This window comes from Phoenix dactylifera, chromosome 10 (genome assembly GCF_051530095.1).
Source record: "Phoenix dactylifera cultivar Ajwa chromosome 10, Ajwa_hap1_PhDact_Kaust_v1.1, whole genome shotgun sequence".
NCBI classification, from domain to species: Eukaryota; Viridiplantae; Streptophyta; class Magnoliopsida; order Arecales; family Arecaceae; genus Phoenix; species Phoenix dactylifera.
The window spans coordinates 21494098-21515998 of record NC_143199.1 but is presented as its reverse complement, the minus strand read 5'-3'; the positions used below and the strand labels follow the sequence as shown (position 1 = coordinate 21515998).

Genomic DNA, 21901 nt, shown 5'->3' with positions numbered 1-21901 from the left:
TTCAGGGCTTATTCCTGCTGACATCGAAGAAGGGCGTCTTGGAAAATAAGATCTTAGCAGCCTTTTCCATGAACCACTTTCTTCTAGCATAACAACCCAGAACCTGGCCAACCCCTGGCAGCTGATATGAAGGTGGATGTGAAGAGTTGATCTTAAGTATCCTATCTTCCAGACAAGTATCTGCCCACCATTTCTTTTTTCCAAAAGAAAAAACTTTACAAGTCCACAATGCACATCGATTCAACTATCAGTCTATTTGATCTCAAGAGTCAAGATGATTAGATTAAGGTTGCTCCCCTTTCCACCAACAGCATATCCATCAAAGCTGCCGGCAATTCCAGTCATCTTAAAAGGAGAGATTGCTCAGAACAATACACAAAACCAAGATAAATGAAGAAAAGGGCCCCAAAAACTTTATATTTTAATTTTTAAATAAAAAGTAGTTCACCATTTTTTCACAAGAGTCTCTCCCGCGTTATTCAGCCGGCCGAGGCCGGATTGCACTTGGATTTGGAGGTCCGGACTTCACCCGAGGGCAGCTCTCTTCCTATGGAAGGTGTTCTGGGACTACCTTCCGACAAGAGCAGTGTTGAGCAGGCGTAGCTGGGGGGTCCCGGTAGAGTGCGGGACGTGTGGAGCTGAGGAGTCAATGGACCACGTGCTCTTCCAGTGTACATGGGCGAGGTCGACATGGCAGTGGACTGGGATCCCACAGGGGGCCCGGAGTGTGCGGCTACAATTTCTTAGGGTGATACGGCGGTGGTTAGCCAGTTCACGGACTCGCGAGGAGGGCATCAGAGCGACTTGCATAGCACATCAGATCTAGCTGGCAAGAAATGTCCGTACTCTCGGCGAGCGCAGGGTGTCACCGAGGTCTGTGGCAGAGCTTGCTCGAGCACAGGCCACGGAGATCAGGCCCACCCCTTATGCAGATAGACCTTTGACAATTCGGGATACCTGGGATTCCCCCTTGCTCCGGCAGCTCCTCAGATGGTGTTTTTCACCTGGGAGCCCCCACCCCCGAGCTTCCTCAAGGTCAACTTCGACGGGTCGATTTTGGATGGCGGCATGCGGGGCGATGCAGACTTTGTCTTGCGGAGCCCGCACTCTAGGGCAGTGGCCGCAGGTGGCTGCCAGTTGTTTGATACATCGGTTCCTAGAGCAGAGCTGCGTACAGCATGGGCGGTCTTCGACATGCGTGCGTAGTGTTGCGAGCCAGCTCGATTATTTTGGAGGGTGACTTAGCCACTGTCATCGGGTGGATTCAGAGGGGGTTGAGGGATGAGGGCACAGACCACCTCTTAATCCGCGACATTGTGATGATGGTGAGAGATGGGAGGCCATCCAGGCCAAACATGTATTCAGGAAGGCCAATAGGGCAGCCGATTGGGTGGCTGCCTACGCGGCCCACCACTCGGAGTATGCCCTCTAGTCGAGAGAGGGAGAGTTGCCATTGGCACTCCGTGAGTTATTGTATTTTGATCTTATTGGGTGTATTCGTACCCGCACTTTATGAAGCACCCGTATTCAGCCAAAAAAAAAAGAAAAAAAAAAGAAAAAAAGAAAAAGGGGCAAACAGAAGCTTCCTGAAGCCCTTTCTTTTCACCGTTCTACTAAATTGCAGTTTCAGGTTTGCACTTTTAAGTAGCTACCATCATTTAAGAGAGATCACATTGGATATCAAGGTGGTTCAGAAGCTTCCTATGAACTCCAGCTCTCCACAAACTTCACTATTTCAGATGATATTTCCAATAAAATTTTGGCTTCATAACAGACACTGCTCGGATGATCTTCCCATTACTTTCTGCTCCACAACACAATGAAGATGAAGAAACAAGGCTAGGACCTTAAGGTTGGCTGAAACTTATGTTAGTGGCTAAGATAAGATATTAAGCATACATGGACCACAGAGCTTAAGACATATCTAGGGTGTAGGGGTACATAAGCTGAGGCCATATAGCTGATACCTTGAACATAATTATTCCCATGAACAAGAGAATTTCACCAATAAAAAGTGCAACTTGTTCCCTCGTGCACCTATTTCATATGCCAATGCTAACTTTTGACATCAGCTTTGGATCAACGCAGCCATGCTAGAGATATTTAATGCATGTGCCAACAGATTCATGTCTACATTTCATTCTTGCTAATCAATAAACAATAAAAAAAGGAAAGCAACCAATAAAACTGATATTGAAATGGTGAAGGCAAAAAAAAATTCATACATAATCCCAAAATTGAACATTTCCATTGAAAATCTAACATCTCGAAACAGCTCCAATGGAAACCATTATAGTTTGACAACAACCAAAGGGAGATGGCATACCCTTCTTTTTTGATACCTCACCTGCCATGTAGTAACCTTTCTTTCACTTTCCTCTAATGCAAGCCAGCATGCTGCACTACAGCTTGGAACGATAAACTCAACATATACATAGAAAATTAAAACAAGGTGGCCAAGTATATAAAGCTCCCACCATTTTAGGACCTGGAGAGGGCCAAAAGTACATAGCCCTACCCTCGCATGCGGAGAGACTATTTCTATAATCCGAATCTATGACCTCCGGGTTACAATAGAGCAATTTGACCATTGTGTGCTCACCTTCAACATACTCCAATTACTGTCCAATCCTTCACATTAACTAGTTTCCAGTTTAGCAAAAATCCAAAAGAGGAAAGCTATCTTCGAACAATCTTCTGGCGTTCATTGCCATCTGTTTGTCTCTGGTAAGAAAACCTATAGTGAACAATGAATCATTTAATTTTGCTCGATGATTCTTGTAGTTACCAGGGGCCCGGACAGCATTCAAACCCTGTTTGCTCCTCCAGTACATGGTAACAGAGGCAAAAAAAGCAATATTATCAAATAAACATCATTCAGCACATGGAAGCTAAACCTATACCAGGAATTAGCATTTTATTTAAAAGTAATGCAACCCAAACTCCCATCATAGCTAGCCAGTGCATCCTGAAATTACAACACGAAGGTTGCAGACACCACCTTGTTTCCAAGGCGGTGGGCAAGATTAGTGAAGGCACTACAAACATGTCTTCAAATATACAGTCAAGAGTATTAATAGGGAACGATTATAGATTCTATGAGCTCTTGAAGTGGACCAAGCTCCTTTTTGTCAATCAAGCCAAACTCCTGCATTAAATACATGCAAATGTCAGCAGACTAGAACTTTTCTTTAATCCACTATATCAAGTACTTCACACCACGAATATGAAACTAGCTCAAATCAAATAAAATATTGTGCACTTTGCAGTAATAAATATATGAAACCTCTAAAAACTAACATAAGTTCCTGAAAATCAGAATGACATGCCATAGGCCTTCTTCCATAAAGTTCATGGTCCCAATAGCTGGCCAAGGAACTATAGCTTAAATGAAGTTTCTGATTCTATTTACACATTTCTCCTATACAAAGGACAGATCTGACCTGAAAATGAGCCAACTCAGACAGGAACTTGGACTCAGACAAGGTCAGGTTCCCCAGATTTCAATTTGTAGAAGAAAATGTTGTCAAGATCATCAAATAGAGGTATTACTTGATGGGATCAAATGAATTAGTTGGCCAGGCAAACCATATTCAAGAGTCGTAGAAAAGTGGTAGAGGTCACATGTATAACACATGATTTGGTGAGTATCTATAGTAACATTCTTACATGCAAGAATGGCATACACTTTTAGTTTAGAGCAACCCATCTGTACTAGTAGCTAGAGTAGATTTTCATGAGAGTAGATTTTCATGAGACTGCAAGAAGACACTTCTAGACCATGGTATAGCATACTTTAAACCTTGAATTTGAATTTTGAGGCATTCCAGAAGGCACAATGAGTTCATTCCAATTAGTTGTTTCGCTTATAATGTGTGCTTCTGCAACAAATGCAATACCCAATATCGAACTTGCCTAATTACACCATGTACTCAGGAACTTTAAAGGGTCATTCCTGGGTGCATGAGCTTAAACTCCACCACTAATATGGTAGATCTCCTATTAGCTAGCTAGTCCTTTAGGTTCATAAAAGGACCCTCTCTTCTCATAATTGCCAGGCTAGGAAATTAGTAGTTCCTCAACAAGGACTCATGTCCCATCATGAGTCAGTGGTAAAATTTTCCAAACTTTTCATGTCACAACTTAATCCATAAAGCCAACCTGATATTGATGCTGATGGAATGAGGCATCTTGATTGAAAGAGGAGGCACCACAGCCACTAGGCCACCTTACTACAAGAATACAGGTTTCTTATAACAAAGTGTATATTGTGATTCCTACATGTTAACTTCTAATTATCATTAGGGCTTTGGCCTGGTGGACAACTATATTAAAGTTCCCGCGGGTACGAACTTGATTTAGCTAAACAAAAAAGTTGTAGCTTTTTCAATATTTGGTTCTTAGTTGTGCTTAATTGTTCGCAAATGTGTGTTCAAGCATGTTCATTATGTGTATAGTATTATAACTATCATTCTTCGATTTTATTTAGAAACATAATATACCTAGTTCAATAGAAAGCATGAGCCTGTCATTAATAGAAATAAATAAGCATACATATATATTTCCTTTATTGCATATTTTTCCCTAGTTGTAGCACTGACATTTTTATAACAATTTTTGTCTTACATCTTTCATTCCTTACAATTTGCACTATTGACATAATTGTCCATACAATGAAAAGCCTAGATAATTGAGCATAAAACAATGATAGAGATGCTTTAGTAGAAAATATTGAAGAATAGCAATATAAATAGTGGGAACTAATATTTTGATCTAGGAGGATTACCAAACTCGATATCGACCACTTTGACCACTACAGGGAGAATTGGACAAGATCCAGAAGTGAGATCTGACACATCGAGAAGCCGAATCGCATGCCAAACTTTTGAAGACCATAACTTGCTCGTACAACGTCCAATTAAGGTGCTCTTTTTTAAACCCCCCCTTCCTTAAGGGTGCTGCACACCTAAGAATCAATGCCCAATTCCACTATTTGGACTCCAAAATGGGCTGATCAAAGAAAAAATTTCTTTCTCGAGAAAGACTTTAATTGAGCATATCTTCCAATCTTGCAAGAATTAAGCCAAGTGGCTGTAGGCAAAATCGACATAGAAGTTGAGATCTACCTTCCACAGGATTTTAGTTTTTTCGTGATTATTTCCACTACTCATGTTTATTTCAAGAGAGTTGTATCCTCTTTTAACTAGAAGAGAAATCTAACCAGAATTGTACAAGGACAGACCTCACTAGCATAAATAGAGATTATGTAACTCAATTTGTTATGGATCAATGAAAGAAAAGCGGACATGAAACCTTTTCAATCTTTAAAATGTAAAAAAAAAAATTCATTCATCATTATTGTATTTATTCTGACCTCCATTCATCATTATTGTATTTATTCTAACCTCCATACTTAGATCGAGATATTGGATATAGAATGCCAATCTTTAAAATGTAAAAAAAAAAAAGTAATTAGCTATGACATGTTCACTATAAAAAAACTTCCTAAATTTTTTCCAAGAGGCTCCAGTTGAATAGGTTGAAGGAATTATTTCTTCTCACTAATCAGTTCATATTTTAAGGAAAAAACGCAACTTTATTACCATGCTAGAGGTACTCCCTCACACACCAAAACATAGAGACACATGCCTCTCTATTAAACTAAACTTGCTACCAAACTATGCAGGGAGGAAGATATGTTAGAAAAATCTCAATGGTAAAGAAAGTTACATGATGTATAACAATCAAATACTGCACACAGTTTTAATATTGATAATTGGTCAATAACTATGTAATTGATGTATAATATGTTTATATGTAATTATAAGGTACTCATAAGTCAATAATAGAGTTTAATATGCAATAATCTACATTACTATATGCCATAAAATAATATTAACTACTACACTATATTGTGGATCACATGTCATATTGCAAGGACCTTATTGGGTGGCTGATTAGTAAGCTTCATTGTTACTTGCATAGTAAGTCTACATTAAATGTAGTAAGTAGATTCTCTATCATTAAATTCAAAACACTCAATTAGAGTAACTTAAATGGATCAATAAATATGACAAACCAAGCACATTCAATTGAATCAATGGAGCATAGAAGACATAAAAATCTAATCCCATCTTAGGAATCAAGGTTATATTGCCCATTATACTTCACCCATGATAATGTGAATTTTCCTAGATTTGGCAAGCACACCATGTCCACATGTGCATTTAAAAGTTTGTGAGTCATGTGATCATAGTGAAATACCTAAGGAAGGTGCATAACACACAGTCATAATATGTTACCAAAAGGTGGTGAATGTTGCAAATGGCAGACAGCGCATAATTTTATGAGTAAACAAAGAAGCATATTTTAACTTAATAATGAAACTAGAAAGGATATCTATCAATAGTTGGGTGCTCAAGCCAATAGGGTGTTCTTGCACTATCCTGATGGTGTTGGTCTTAGTGTACTCACACATAAAGATGTTTGAACGAATTAAATAATCATCTCACAAACTTAAGTTCAAATCTCAGTTTCGGTTTTGGCTGGATTATGGAGTTTCATTTTTCGCATTTTAGGCAGTTCTAGAAATTCCAATCCAAGTTTTGGAGTTTCAATGAAGAAAATTGAGAGAAAACTTCAAAAAAATGAAAAGGAGAAAAAAATACAAGAATCCAAGAAAAGATATTAGACAACATTTTAAGGGTATTTTGTTTGTATAGGTTTTGTATTTGTGTAGTTCCGATAATTTTAAGCTTAATTCATATTGCATTAAGAAATTAAATACTTTGGCATTTGTTACTATGAAGATATTCACTATAACTAGTAAGTTTCACAGCCTTTTACTACTGCATGCATCAAAATCTTTTTCTTTATTTTCTAGTATAACTCAAATATATTTAATTGTTATATTTTGGAGGCTAAATAATTATTAATCAATTGCAAATAATTATAGTATGTTAAAGTTATTTTATGTAAAAAAGCAAGTTATTTCTTTGAATTGCCTTGCATTTAGTTCGCATTAGCCTTCATAATATGTTGTAATGAAAGCCTTTTTAGCGGCCTCAGACCATTAAGGTTCATGCACATTATCTATTGCATCTTTTAACTCAAGAAAACAAAAGAATAATTATCAGGAATTAACATATGTAGCCTCTCCTCATATTATATAAAAGCAGCAACAATTCCCAACTTTTCAATTCCCATAATAACCTTAATTATGTCTCCCTTATAGGCATAAACCATGCTAAACATGTATAAGAAAGAGATTCTAACATTGCTGGACTCTGAGGAGTCAAAAGGAAAACACTCCTCAAGTTGGAATTCCTATGATTCCGGGCTTGATAGGCGTTGCATGTCTACTAAAAGATAATTTATAGTGGTTTGTTAGTCATGGTAAAACTCAAGATATGCCGTCTTGGTACCGGGCCCCATAACAGTGCCACCCTATTACTGTATTGGTATGCCCGGTATGGAGGCCGGTTCGGCATATCGAGTATCGGTACACCCTCCATACAGTATACCGATACCGAACTTGTATGGTATGGTACATCCCATACCGCTTGGTTTGGTACAATATAGCATATCATAGTAAAACTTAAAAATTTATCTAACATAATAGAGCAAATAAATCTTAAGCCATTTCATGAAGAAGATATATTAAAATCTAGTATGCATCTAATCTTAAATAACTTCTTTAATATAATCAAAACTTATTCTACATCTAAAATATTTGCCAGTCACATGCATTTGCATATGTGCAACCATAACTATAACCTTCAAGCCTATTCCCAACTATAAGGGTCGGTTTTATGGATCCTTATTCAACTTAAAATTCAGATTAATTTCATAGTTTTGAAATTCAGATTAATTTTTTTATGACTGCCTTTTAGGTCCATATGCAGTGTGACTGCATACACTAACTGTATATTGGTAATACAGTGCGGTTGGCCACTTTGTTAGGGTCTTATAATATTTTATTTTGATTAGAAGGTCTTATAATATGGACCAGGATTTATTGACAGAGAAGGGCTACAGGCTAGCTATCAAATAATATTCTAGGAATTGCTTCAACAATGTTTAAATCCTATTTTGTTTAAGAACTTAGTAAAGAGATCAGATTGCAAGAATCTTACAAGATGTTAGTTACCTGCAAATTCAATTGGTCCATCTACTAGAGTGAAATAAAATTTCAGCAAGCTAATGTACAACCTTTGCTTATCCTTGTGTTTTCCCCTATACAACACATTGTATCGACATACACATGCATGACTCTTGTAGTTTCATATCTGAATTTTGAGAACCTCATTATGTCTAGCATAAGTGACTGTGAATCACTATTGTCTGACATTCATTCCATGACAACAAATATGAAAAAAATATTAGGATAATCATTTAATCGTATATAAGATAATTCTACAACATTAAGAATAAATAGAAATAAATAAACAGTTTTTAATTTCATGTTAGTTTTTCAAATTAATTCATTATGACTATGATATTGACCAAAAAGGAAAGGCAGAAGCCAATTAATTTCAGGGTTACCAAGATTTATAGCATGCCGATGTAAGGTGAAATGAATATAAGAATCTTTATAAAATTTATCAAAGTAATTGCATGAAATAAATAATAATGAATTAAATGGCAGAGGCATGACAACCTAGGTCATAGTGTTGTTTTATCAACATATTTAGCCAGTTTAAACCGCACCATACTGTCCTTCCAAACAAGACATAGTCATTTACTCTATAATATTCCATTACCTTTCCAAAACCGAAAGTCATTTTGAAGCAAGCTAAGTTTGAATGAATTTTCTAGTTTTGAATTGATTTGACTCTAAACTCAGATGTATAAAGACAAAGCTTATGACTGGAGTTGCCTAGTCAAGTTGAAAAATTGAATGAGTATTCGCTTTGGTGTATTATCTAAGGATGCAAGTATTGGTCCACACGAAGAGTGATACTTTGTACATTGGGGTAATGAACTCTTCATAACAGATCAGCCACTAGCTAGCGCACAAGTAGCATGGGCAATTGAATTTTTGATTTTATCCTATCTCTTAAAATTATCAATTCAATGGTTCTTGAATCAAAGAGTCAGTAACAAGGGTTTAAATCTCTTTAACAAGCCCCATCTCAGTTGGCAACTAGGACAATACAGTACACCGATGGGACAGTATATCCAACAGACTAAGACAGTCAATAACAACAAGAACAAAAGAAATCCAGATCCGTCCTAACTGTCCTGAATGTCAAGTCATAATCGAGATGGTCGGAAATTTCCAGCCCAGTGCCCCGCAGCAATCCTAGTCTCATTTTTACTATCAAAATGGTATGGTATCGAGGATATCTTCCTCTTCCAACGGGATCTAAATCCTTGCTCATGAGTCTGTAAAACCAAGGTACGCTATCTCGGTATCGGGCTCTGTACCAATGCCACCTTGTTATTGTATCGGTACATCCGGTACCGAAGGCGGTTCAGTATATCGAGTGTCAGTATGTCCTCTATACCGCATATCGGTACTGAACCGATACAATACGGTACGCTCTGTACTACCTGGTTCAATACAATATGGCATACCTTGTGGAAAACAACTAGAGAAACTAAACTGGGTTTCAAACAAGAATTGAAGTATGGTCTGCTGCACCATTCTTAGGATACCTTGTTCTATCACACTAATCAAATGCTTAGCTATGTGGTCAGCCACATGCCAAGGCTAATGATAGTAAAATCTAATTCATACCAGTCCATGTTGGTCCATATCAGTGTCTTGACCGGCACCACTAGCATAGACTGATATACACAATATCAGGAACTTCCCACCCCATACCATGCCTGCATTTTGACACAAAGATATGCTCCATAGAGAACAGAATATCACGACCATGTAGTTACAATCCATGGTTTCCAACAGGGTCTAGAAACTAGTCCGAATTCGATAAATTACTGTTTGTGGTGTAGCATGCTGCCCTGGTATCAGCACAATATGTACCATACCATGCTAGTGCTTGGCAAATATTGGCATCATGGTGTGTGAATAATCCGCACAACGCTAACATCATTTCAGTACAATGTGCCAGTAAGTCACCAGAACAGCACATACCTTGCCATAATGGCTATGCTGAACAACAATTTAATCCATGACATAAATCATTCCCAAGTACCTTCTATTGTTATGTTCTAGAATTTTACTTTCTTGCACCTTTCCCGATTTTCTTATTTAGCAAGTAACGGCTTCAAGTTGACTTACCAATGATCCCACAAGTGATAAATGTTTGGCCTTTGAGCTATGCAGTTAGCAGAGGGAAGTTGTCTTTATGAAAGGCTGCTAAATAAGTTAGGTTGATGGCATCTCAAACCAGAACCAGTAGAAAAACTGCAACTTGGAGTCATTGAGATAGTTCTATAAAAACTGCGACAGTTTGAATTACTTGTAGGAGACCCAACCAGACCAAACCCAATGACTAAATCAGCAAGTTGGTCTACCTGAAGCATAGATATGCTCGAAATTGAAGAAGATTTGATCTAGATCCTGTTATATAGTCACCAATGTATTGGCACCATATATTTGGACTGTAGAAGTATGTATTGGTATACAGCAGAATGGGCCAGAGAAATCCAGAAGATAGATCTAATTTCTAGAATTGTTGGGTCAGCATGAATCTTTATTAAAAAATAAAAACCATCAATAACATTCCAGCATGCCTGATCACATAAATGATATAGTTCTACAACATACTGAGTGTTTGCAAAATCATATGCTGAGAAAGCTGAGATGTAACATCTTTATCTTTTCAAGAAGATGGACAAAGTGTGCTGGTTTACGAACTAACTTAGAATACATTATTTCCCTGATCAAACGGAAATACATGTCCTGTAAAGTACACATGCATGTAAAGCATGGGCTAGACCTTCTCTAGTAGTATCAGAAACATGGAATAGATACCACTTCTAAGATGTTCAGAAAGCAAAGTACTAGCATGTAAGAAACTTACATGTGTAAACAGAATGAAATGCTTGAAGCAGGTGTTAAGGTGAGCCTCTTCCTTGAGACTGACTATCTTCTGAAAATGAGAGTGGTATATGTGGGCATAAACACGGAATAAACGCTTGAAAATAGTCTTTACAATTTCTCTAAAATTTGGAGGAAAAGGAGCTCCTAAAAAGTAAAGATTGGGTTAGTAAATATGAGTGGAAGACCATAATTACATTCATAACCACTAAGCCTTATCCCAACTATTTGGAGTAAATATAACCACGAGATATGAATTTCTATGCATCCATATTTTTCCAAAATACTACCAAGCTTTTGAGGGAATATGGATTCGTCATCAAGTTGAGCTTCAATCCAGCCCATCAGATACTCAACATATTTTGGTGCAGACACTTCTATGGGCTTCTTTATGTGCACACCATCAGCCCACCTATACTCATACCTGCATAATTTCAAATTCATCAGTGTGAATTGATTTTGCATTCATGCAACTGAAAATGTACATAGGTAGCAGCTTCTACTAAGCCATCATATTTACAGTGAAGAACAAAATCATGCTATGATTTCCATTTAAAATATAACAATGTAACTGACAAGATAGTTAAACATGGTTATACAATCATATACTATTTCAGTTGCAGTACATCTTATAAGATTGGCTATGCCCTAAAATTCACAAAGTTTCATCAGAGCAAAACCATCAATCATTTTATTGTAAGTTAGCAATAAGGCATTGAAAGAGACTTCTAGATGTTGATAGACAAACTTAGAGTCGAGAAAGCTATGACTTGAAGGAAAGACATGAAAAAGGTCACATAAAAATTGAAGATAAAGATACAGAGTATAAAGTTACATGTAGTGATCTTTTCGAAAGTTTATGGAATAATGATAGTGCATGAAAAAGCCACCTAGTTCATATAGTTCCAGCTCAAATATTGATCATCATTTTCTTTTGGTAGGGTGTTAAGTTCGCTATTGTCTGTCTAATGGACAGCCACATCCATATGGAGCAGGTACTGTTTAGAGGTGATGCGGTCCTGGGAGTCTTGACAGGGAGGCATTTACAGAGGGAGTCTTAACAGGGAGGCATTTACAGAGGGAGGTAGAAGACATCATATTCAGAAGGCTGTTGCTTTTGGAATTAACTAAATAAGGCATGACTGACAGTTTCAGTCTCTATCTGTAAAAGATTTAATTAGAGGATGCTAACTATCATAAGAATATAATCCAGATATCTAGGAGTCATAAGTTATCGACAGTTTCAGTCTCTAACTGTAAAAGATTTAATTAGAGGATGCTAACTATCATAAGAATATAATCCAGATATCTAGGAGTCATAAGTTATCACATTTGGATGACAAATTATGGTTAGATTGGACAATCTTGGGTCAAAATTCAACAAAGAACATAGGAGCAGAATCAATTTCCTGATATTGTCAAAAGGCTTACTCAAGAAGATAGGATGATATTTTATAGGATGTACACAAAAAAAGCAAACAAAAAAGAAAAGAAAAGGAAGCTGACTGAAGATGTATTAACAAAACTTTGACAAAAGAAAGAAGCTCAAGCAATTGATGACCTAGGCAAGAAGCTTATGCTTAATATATGATTTTGTTCAATTAATAGTTAGATGAAAAAGGAAAGGGGGAGAAAAATGTGAATTAATTGGTAAACATCATTTGCATGAACTCCAGATGGTTGTGCTGCAGAAGTCATAATCTGAAGCATGAAAAAATATACTCATTTCCAGATTCTATTTATAAGAAATGTGAGAGCATTTGTTTGTGTGGCTTAAACTGTAAATGAATTATAGAGCAAGCATGACAGGACAAAACAGAGAGAAAGAAGAAATTTTATTTCCTGGAAGCAGATCCCAACAAATGTGAAACCTGGAAGTAAGTGTCATTGAATCCAAGCATCAACCATATACATCAACTCCTGATTCCTGTGGTGCAAAATATGGCCCTGTCTCTACACAGAGGTATAAGATGTTCCACCATGAAAAGATTACATGGTAAACTGCTTTGAGATGTTGAAATGTCCACATTAAAGGCATAAAATATAGCATTGAACAGGACTATAAGTAACACAACGATCACTCAAACATCGAAGTTGTCAAACAAGGCAATAAGGAGTAAAAACATCTTGAAGCAACACTTATCACTAAATTTCAATTATTTCATTATCAACTTAAAATAAGTTCCAACTAAAGCGATAAAACATACTTTGGCCCAGCAGTCATTGTTGGACAGTTATCAGGTGTGCAAAACTCTGTTAGCGTGCCATAGAGCAGATTCACCTGGTTGAAGAAATCCACAGCTGAAAAACACGCACCACAAAAATAGGGATTTAGCCTCCAGACCAGCATCAAAATCTTGAAAAGATCAGATGGAATGGAACTAAAACAAATTCTCTTTGATCATTTAATTAAGTTGCATCCATTCACTTATTCAGTGACCTAACTTAAAGACAGCATAACATCAATTGAAATAGATCCCCAAATGGATCTCTAAAGCAAGGTAGCATGTGGTGAGAAGTGCCAAACTGAACAAGGGAAAGAATGTTACTATTGACGGCAAGCCACTCATTGGCATCCTCCCCTGGAGGAAGCCTTACTGCTTCCCTGAGGTTTCCACTGCCCAAAGTAGCATCAATATGCTTTCTGAGTTGGGCACCCTGCATATTGAAAAAGAAAAGAAGAAAAAGATTGTGAAATTATAATAAAATTCCTTAATTTATACTTGTAATATTTTTTTCCTGCACACTGTGATATACATTTGAAACTAAAATAAATACTGAGTGTAAACGACCATAGTTCTGTGTGAAATTGTCATTGGTAAGAATATTATCTGAAGAGTAGATGTCCAATGCATGTTTAAAGAAAATATAAATGGTAATATTAAATGCGAGAAGCAAAAGCAATATGTCACTCTACTGCCCCATCATTTCTTGAAACCTACAGGTACATGGAAGCAAAGTGATGTATGATGAATCCAAAGCTATCATTAGTTACATGAACAACTTTGTAAATAATTGAAAAATATATGTAATGTCATAAAAATGTATGATTGATCCTTTTCTATTCACAAATTTCTCAACTAGTTATCAGAATAAGAAATGAATAGGGCAAAAATACAGAGAAAGAAGTGGAAAATGTATCACCATCAGAAGTTTAAGAAGAATCATACCCGAAAGTTAACACTGAATGAATAAAATAAGAAGAAGATTGCAATAATGCAAAAATGGGACTCAAAACTAACAAGCGTTTGAATCAGAAATGAAAACAAGAAAATAATCACAGAAGATAGAAATTGATATTTCTTATGTTTATGCTTAAATACAGTTTAGGTTGTATAATCCTGAAATGGAGAACCAAATGATCATATGTGGTTAGAGAGGCAACCTTACTACCAGATGGTGCACTCTTTTTTGGCCGGAATGTCCTTTGGTTCCTGAGATGGAGAAAATCTATGGTAAAAGAATTGCACAAGGAAAGAGCTTAAAGCCCATAATTTAGTTGTATAGTGCAAAAAATTCACTGATCCAGCAGTATCCAACAAAAAGAGATGAGATAAAATTGTAATATCTATTAACCAGCTTCATCCTACGCAATTACTTAAAAGAAAACACTTCTGTTCCTAAATTAACCAAAAACAAGAAAAAGAAAACCCAGCATAAATACCAAAGTAAGTCAAGGAAGTCAGAACTAAAATGTAGGTAGAGCATCATAAAATCACTCAATGAATCTTTTCTCCCTTGATTTTTCTAAATAATCAACCGAACAAGCAGTACTCAATAAAAATACAGAAAGAAATTAAAGAATCCTTTTGTAAGTAAATGTGATATTCTCAAACCACATTCAAAGTTCCAAGTTTTCAAGCCACTGTTATGCTTTATAACTCCAAGATCCACTGCAACTCCAATCCTTGTTATCTGCAGACTCCAATTCCATATTTATTACAAGAGCCAAAATTAGTGAATCACTTTAATAGTGATAGGCGGTCCCTTTTATATAACTTCCCTTGGAACACTTACACCTAGCCTAATGGGTAACTGAAAGTGTCACAAAGCTATAATGAATTTGTTGACAGATATAAGACCAAACTACATTAGTGCACACAGTGATCTTTCACCTCAACAAAGAAGATTTAATCAATGATAAAGTACTCTCACAGAACAATGGAGAACAGAACTAGAAATTTCATTCAATTCAAAATGGCGTTTATAATGGCTAAGCACCCCTATCGATAGTTGTAGTACCCCTTAAATGTACCCACCAATGTGTCCATATTCGTTTCTTGCTGAAGACGCAAAAGAATTTTTCAAATAAGAAAAAGAGAATTTCTTCATAATATGCTAGGATTTGATTTGGTGTAAATTTGGAAGTGGTTGCAAGAATAAAGAATGCTTCCTATAATACACATCTTCATTGGGTAAGGTCTCGAACTGATCTTGATATTGGGTTCTCCCAAATTTGCCTAGATTTTTTTGGTACAAGCCCTAAACAATTAGATCTCCACGATTATTTCTCAAGCTGTAGCAACCTTCTAGAAATGATTTAGACCCTAACACAATATGAACCTCTTTATTCCTTTGGTCAGCCTTTGTATACATTGGTTCAAGTACATGTCAGCCAAGTCCACGGCATGTGCATCATTACCCCTATGTTGGAAAGAACTTGCCCTCGAGGTGAAAGCCTTGTACTTCTCCAATAAATTAATGGCTTCATCAACTCGACTTCTAAAATCCAAAAATCAACAGTGGCTGGTTGATCCTTCCATCTAACCAAGTACTGAATCTAAGATGTGGTCCAAATGCTGATGAATCATTCCTTGAATATCTGCTTGAGCCAGCTCTCCATATTCATCTTCATTAAAGTTAGAAAGATCTCCATGCTTGAAGGAGGACTAGATAGCTCCAAAATTTGCATCTTCCTTGTATAAGTCTTTTAGGAGGTCAAAACCCACTACCTCTGCAAAGAGTGTACCAAGTAGAATATGTCAGCGGCTGAGTGTGTTTGCTACTCGGTTGATTGCACCAGACTTTTACTTGATCATAGAGTTGAACTACCAAATAAATGCAGCCTATCTTCCATATCAACAATTAAGGTGGTGATTGCCATTGAGGAAGGACAATACCATATGGTCAAAGTACAATCACGTTATAGGAGTTGCAACTTCTAATATTGCAAGGCCTGAACAATAGCATAGAATTCCAAATCATAGATAGCAAGGTTCATCATCTCAGTATCGGACCTCATACCAATACCATCCTATTATAATGTTGGTACATGGTACGATACAGCAAGGTTTGTCGTACCAAATGTACCAACACAATACGATACCACATACTTGTTCGATATCGGTATAGTACGCTCGATAAGGCATGGTACTGGCCAGTATGGCAAACCTTGATAGGTAGAGCAATTGAGGTGGATTTCATTTAGCTTTTCGCTAAGTAGGTCATTGGTCGGCCTTCTTAAAAGACAATTGCACCAATACTGACCTTGGGTGCATCACATTTTATCTTGAACACTTTGCCAGTGTTAGGTAGCACCATAGTGGATGCTTGCATCATTGACTCCTTCAATTTGTGGAAACTTTTCTCAGCACTGGGAATCCAAATGAACTTCCCTTGCTTCATGCAGTCAATGATAGGGGCAATGATGGAGAAGTTCTTGATGAAACATTGATAAAATAATGCGCACGGAAGCTCCGAACATCGTGGATGATTCTAGGAATTGGTCATTCTATCATGGCTCTAACCTTCTCCTCGTCAATTCAGATACTATCTTTGGATACAACATATCTCAGGAAGATCAATTTGAAAACTATCCATAACCACTTCTTGGAGTTTACATACAGCTTCTCTTGGCGCAAGGTTCCAAACTCCTGTCTCAAGTGCATTGTACGAATTACGGCTATACACAAATATGTTATCAAAAAATACAACTACAAATCTTTCAATAAAAGGTCAAAGTACATGGTGCATGACTCACATGAATATGTTCGGAGCATTTAAGAGAACGAATGGCATAACAAGCCCCTCGTAGAGCCCATCCAATGTCTTAAATATGGTTTTCGACTCATCCCCTATGTGGATTCAAGTTTCATGATAGCTCAAGCAAAGGTCAATCTTGGAAAAGATGCAAGCTTCTATCGGCCGGTCCAACATATCATCCAATTAAGGGGTGAAAATCGGTACTTTACCATGATCTTATTGATAGCGTGGCTATCCATGCACATTCTCCATATATTATTTTTCTGTAGAGTAAGGCAAGCATAGTGCCTGGACAAACTCTCGTGGATCAAGCCTTTCTGTAAAAGCTCATTAACTTGTCATTGTAGCTCCATCCTCCTTAGCAACATACAATAGTGTGGGGGATTTGGCAAGCTAACACCAAGTACAATGTCTATCATATGCTAGATGTCATACATAGGGGGGCAGACCTCTAAGGAGATCTTCAAGTAGCAAATCATCAAACTCAGGAGTGGCTTCATGTCATCGAGCATTGGATCTACCTACCCTCTTCCTTTCCATGACCATATAGATGCAACACAGGCCCTTATTCTCACCGAGGAAGCTTTTAATAGTAAATAAACTTGGATCCTCCTTCTTTAGTGGGGATTCCTCCTTCACGGATCGAGGCATGACCTTGACTTTATCTTTATGAAAGGAGTATGTATTGTATCTTCCATCATGGATCAACCCTTGGTCCTATTGCTAAGGGCAACCCAATAATATATAGCAAGCATCCGCCAGTGTTGCGTTGCACCATAGACTATCAATATAAATGTCACTAGTAGAGAAATTGACAAATAGTTAGAGATGGTTACCTCATCCTCTTTTTTGAACCATTCAATTTTGTATGGTCAGGGATGCTTCTCTACTTTAGATTGAGCTAACCAATAACTTCTTAAAATACAATATTTTCACCCGATCCGCCATTGAAGATGATGTTGTAGACACATCCGTAAGTGATGCAGCAAGTGCGAAAATCTTGGTTTAAAGCCAATCCTCTTCTTCGGCTTTAGGAGGTTCAAAGCATCATTCGCCACAAGATATGGCTTTGACCTCGATTTGCTTCAAGCCCGATGGTGGGTCCATCACCTAGATCATCATTGCAAATGGGTTCATCAACCAACTCTCATCAATCAATCACCATCCCATTCATCATTTGCATCGATGAGATGGACTTCAATAGTGGCGTGTCAGCATGGTACGTCGTACCATATCATATCTATCTATACAAGAGATATCATACCATATCGATTCGATACCGGTACACAGTACGGAAGGCATACTAATACTCGGTGTGCCGAACCGGCCTCCTACAATACCATACCGATATAGTGATAGCATGGCACTGGTACAAGGTTCAATACCGAGACAGCGTACCTAGGGTGTCGGTAAAGACACTTGAAAGTAATGTCCTAAATCTCCACAAGTGTAGCAAGTTGGCAAAATGCATACGTTACGTGGCATGGTTCGTAAGGACCTGCCTCACTTAAGACCACAATGTGATGATTCTCCTTGTAGTACTACACTGACTAGTTGTAGTGTCCTTGGAGGAAGACGGTATTAGACACTATGGCACGTGCACCGGTGGATGCCGTTCTTGCTATTTGAGCTCGGTCCAACTTCTGTGTATGTAGCATCTTGTGATAGGTGTCATCCACAAACCACATGGTGCGATCAATGACGTAATCATATACTGAAATATGTAAGCCTTTGAGATAATGAGCTACATGAGTTTCTTCATCTTATACGAGCATGCCAAGGCAAAGAGTTTGAAAAACTCTTCCATGCATGGAATGCCGTACCGGTCCGTACCGGCCGGTACGGGCCGGTACGTACCGGTCCGGCCGTGGACCGGTACCGGAACGGATAAAAAACCGGTATTTCCCGATTTTTTATCCGAACCGGCCGGTACGGGTGCGTACCGGCCGGTTCGGCGCCCGTACCGGCCGGTTCGGCGCCCGTACCGGCCGGTTCGGCGCCCGTACCGGCCGGTTCGGCGCCCGTACCGGCCGGTTCGGCGCCCGTACCGGCCGGTTCGGCGCCCGTACCGGCCGGTTCGGCGCCCGTACCGGCCGGTTCGGCGCCCGTACCGGCCGGTACCGGCCTCGTACCGGTGCGAACCAGCCGGTTCGCACCGGTATGATTTTTTTTTTTTTTTTAGAACCACAGCGCCGCGCGCTGTGGTTTTTGAAACCACCGAGTACCGGCCGGTACGGGACCGGTACCGGCCGGTACGGACCGGACCGGACCGGTACCGTACCGGTCCGGCCGGCCACCGGTACGCCGACCGGTACCGGTACGGCGGACCTTGCTTCCATGTAGTCAATAATGCTCCTTTCGCATTGTCTAAAATTCATATAAGATTGATATAAATAAGCGAAAGTGATATATAGGAAGGAAGTGATGACTTAATACTTCCCCATCTATGGCCAATCATTGATCTTCATTTTTCCAATGCTCACTTGAGAGCATTGAATATTCTCCCACTATCTAGATGCATAGTCTTGTAATCTCAAGGTCGCGATCTTCACCTTCTTATCGTCGAGGATATCCATAGCTTCAAAGAACCTCTCGATGATGGTAATCCAATCGAGCAGGTCCTCTAAACTGAGCCTTCCATTAAACTCAGGAAGCTTAGCTTTAATGCCAAATAGCCTATTACAATCTTACAACTCACATCAACCAATGGAAGATGAACCAGCCCTTGATTTAGAGTATGGTAGTGGAAAGGATTGATGAGGTGCTAGGAGGATGCATCCAATGACATAGCATCCTCTCATTCCAATATTCTAAGGCAGTGATCATGACCAACCACACAATCACGCTCCACCTATAATTACACTACCTATTTTTGCAGCTATTAAATCTCCACCTTTCTTGGAACAATCCTCGGCATCGAGGTTCGATGAACCATACCTTCAATGTCCATGTAGAAAGAACATCACAGACAAACTAGACTTGCTTTGATACTAAGGCAGCGATCTTTTCTCCTTGAGGAAGAAAACCTACTCAACAATGAAGTAGCAAGATAGGAGGAAGAAGTAAAAATTAAAAATAGATCTCACAAAATAATGGAGAATAGAATTAAAAATTTCATTCAATTCAAGATGCCACTTATAAAGGCTACGCACCCCTATTTATAGCTATAGTATCCCTTGAACCTACCCACAAATGTGTCTACATTCGTTTCGTACTAAAAAAATAAAAATGAGGTTTTCAAATAAGTGGAAAATATTCTCCATAATATGCTAGGAGTTTTACTTTGTGCAAATGTGGAAAGTGGTTATAGGAGTAAAGAATATTTTCTATAATATGCCTCTTGATTGGATAAGTTCTCTGACTGATCTTGATATTTGGTCCTTTTACATTTGCCTAGATTTTATTAGTACTAGCTTTATTTAATTAGATCTCCAAGAATATTTTCCAATTTGTAGTAGCTTCTAGAATTAACCAGCCCGAATACAATATCAAACCTCTTTGCTCCATTAGATGACTTTTGACATATATTGATTCAAGTACATATCAGCCAAGTCCATGACAATATGCATCACATATACATGAAATACAAGGTCATACATGATATAAATAGGGAGGCATCTCTTGCCTATTTTGCTTATAGTTAAACCATCATAAATGGTAGTTGATTTCAATATCCATTAAGGCTACTCATACATTTCCTTTGACTAAGTCATCTTCAGTCTAGCTTTCCAATCTTGTGAAGCATTTGCATTAATGTCTTCTTCTTTTTTTTTTTGCTGAAACAGGCATTTCATACATCACGGGTACAAATACACCCAATAGAATCGGCAAACAAAAGATCTTGAAGTACACCAGGCATCTTACCCTCCCTAACCCATAGGGTGCCTCCTAAGTGGCTCGCTGCATTTGAATTAATGTCTTCATTTAGTGACATTCAAACATCTATTCCAATCTATGTTAAAACATCTGTTGCAACCAAAATGAGCCAACTTCGCAACATCTTGTTCAACTACCTTCTCAATCGATTATGTATGTTGTGGCCGTTCATACTACCAAAATATCAATGTGAAACTACCACGCGATCTCCCTGTGTTCCACTTTCCATGTTCCAAAGCCAAGTTTGTGAAAGCGACCCAACATTTTGTTCGTCCAACTCCCGTGTTTCATAAGTCCTGAGTAAGGTACTGCTCAACTATCAAATTTCAAGGCTAAGATTTGATGTACTTCATCTATTGCTTGCAGTACAGCAAAACATTTCCTCATACACATTATACTTCATCTCCATTATGGAACTATGATCCAACTTTGCTAGTGTTCAAACATTTCATTACAGAGAACCCCAAAAAGGAAACAAGAAAAAGAAATCAATTACTCACCAAATCCGCACAAGGATCAGCAACACTTCCACCGTTTTAACTTTTAATTGAGGTGATCAAAACCACCGATCCAAAAATTCAGAAAAACAATCCAGCAGAGGTGTCAACAGAACAAGTATCACCCTCTACCAAAATCTCTTCTAGATTTTGAGCTCCTGAACTTATAAATAGACCAAAAATATGAGCGAATTGCAAGAATTAACAGCAGAAACGGATAAAAAACCAAAAGACAAAAAAAACAAAACGAATAAACAAAAAAAAAACTCTTGAAACTCAGCATCAGACCGGGGAATCCATGAAGAGCAACAGAGACGAATGGAGAAAGGGATCGGATGGTACCGGCCGAGACCAAAGAGGCTCATCGCCGATCGGATCTAACCGCTGAGATCGAGAGAAAGAAAGAGAGAGGTCTTGGTTACTTCGGTCGCCCTTGCTCGGCCGCTCGCTCGCTGTCGATCCCTCTCTCCCCAAAGCCCTTTCGACAAAAAGGAGCGAAACCGGGGGCACGTCCGCCCTTGGGGCAGGCCGGGCC

General features: G+C 38.3%; 1 protein-coding gene across 2 annotated transcripts; it reads right to left on the bottom strand.

Annotated features, from left to right (window-relative positions):
• Positions 1 to 2841: 2841 nt before the first annotated feature.
• LOC103697645 (MOB kinase activator-like 1A) lies at positions 2842 to 21867 on the bottom strand. 2 transcript variants are annotated; one of them, XM_026801319.3, is made up of 8 exons: positions 21709 to 21864; positions 21370 to 21524; positions 14397 to 14445; positions 13561 to 13669; positions 13219 to 13312; positions 11302 to 11435; positions 10995 to 11158; positions 2842 to 3148 (listed from the first exon to the last, which is right to left on the bottom strand). In XM_026801319.3, exons 5-8 carry the CDS (start codon positions 13233 to 13235, stop codon positions 3074 to 3076), a joined length of 390 nt encoding a protein of 129 aa, XP_026657120.1. In that variant the 5' UTR covers positions 13236 to 13312; positions 13561 to 13669; positions 14397 to 14445; positions 21370 to 21524; positions 21709 to 21864; the 3' UTR covers positions 2842 to 3073. The 2 variants fall into 2 exon arrangements, with proteins under 2 accessions (XP_026657120.1, XP_008777775.3); XM_008779553.6 differs by lacking the exon at positions 21370 to 21524 and having other exon boundaries at positions 21709 to 21867.
• Positions 21868 to 21901: the final 34 nt, after the last annotated feature.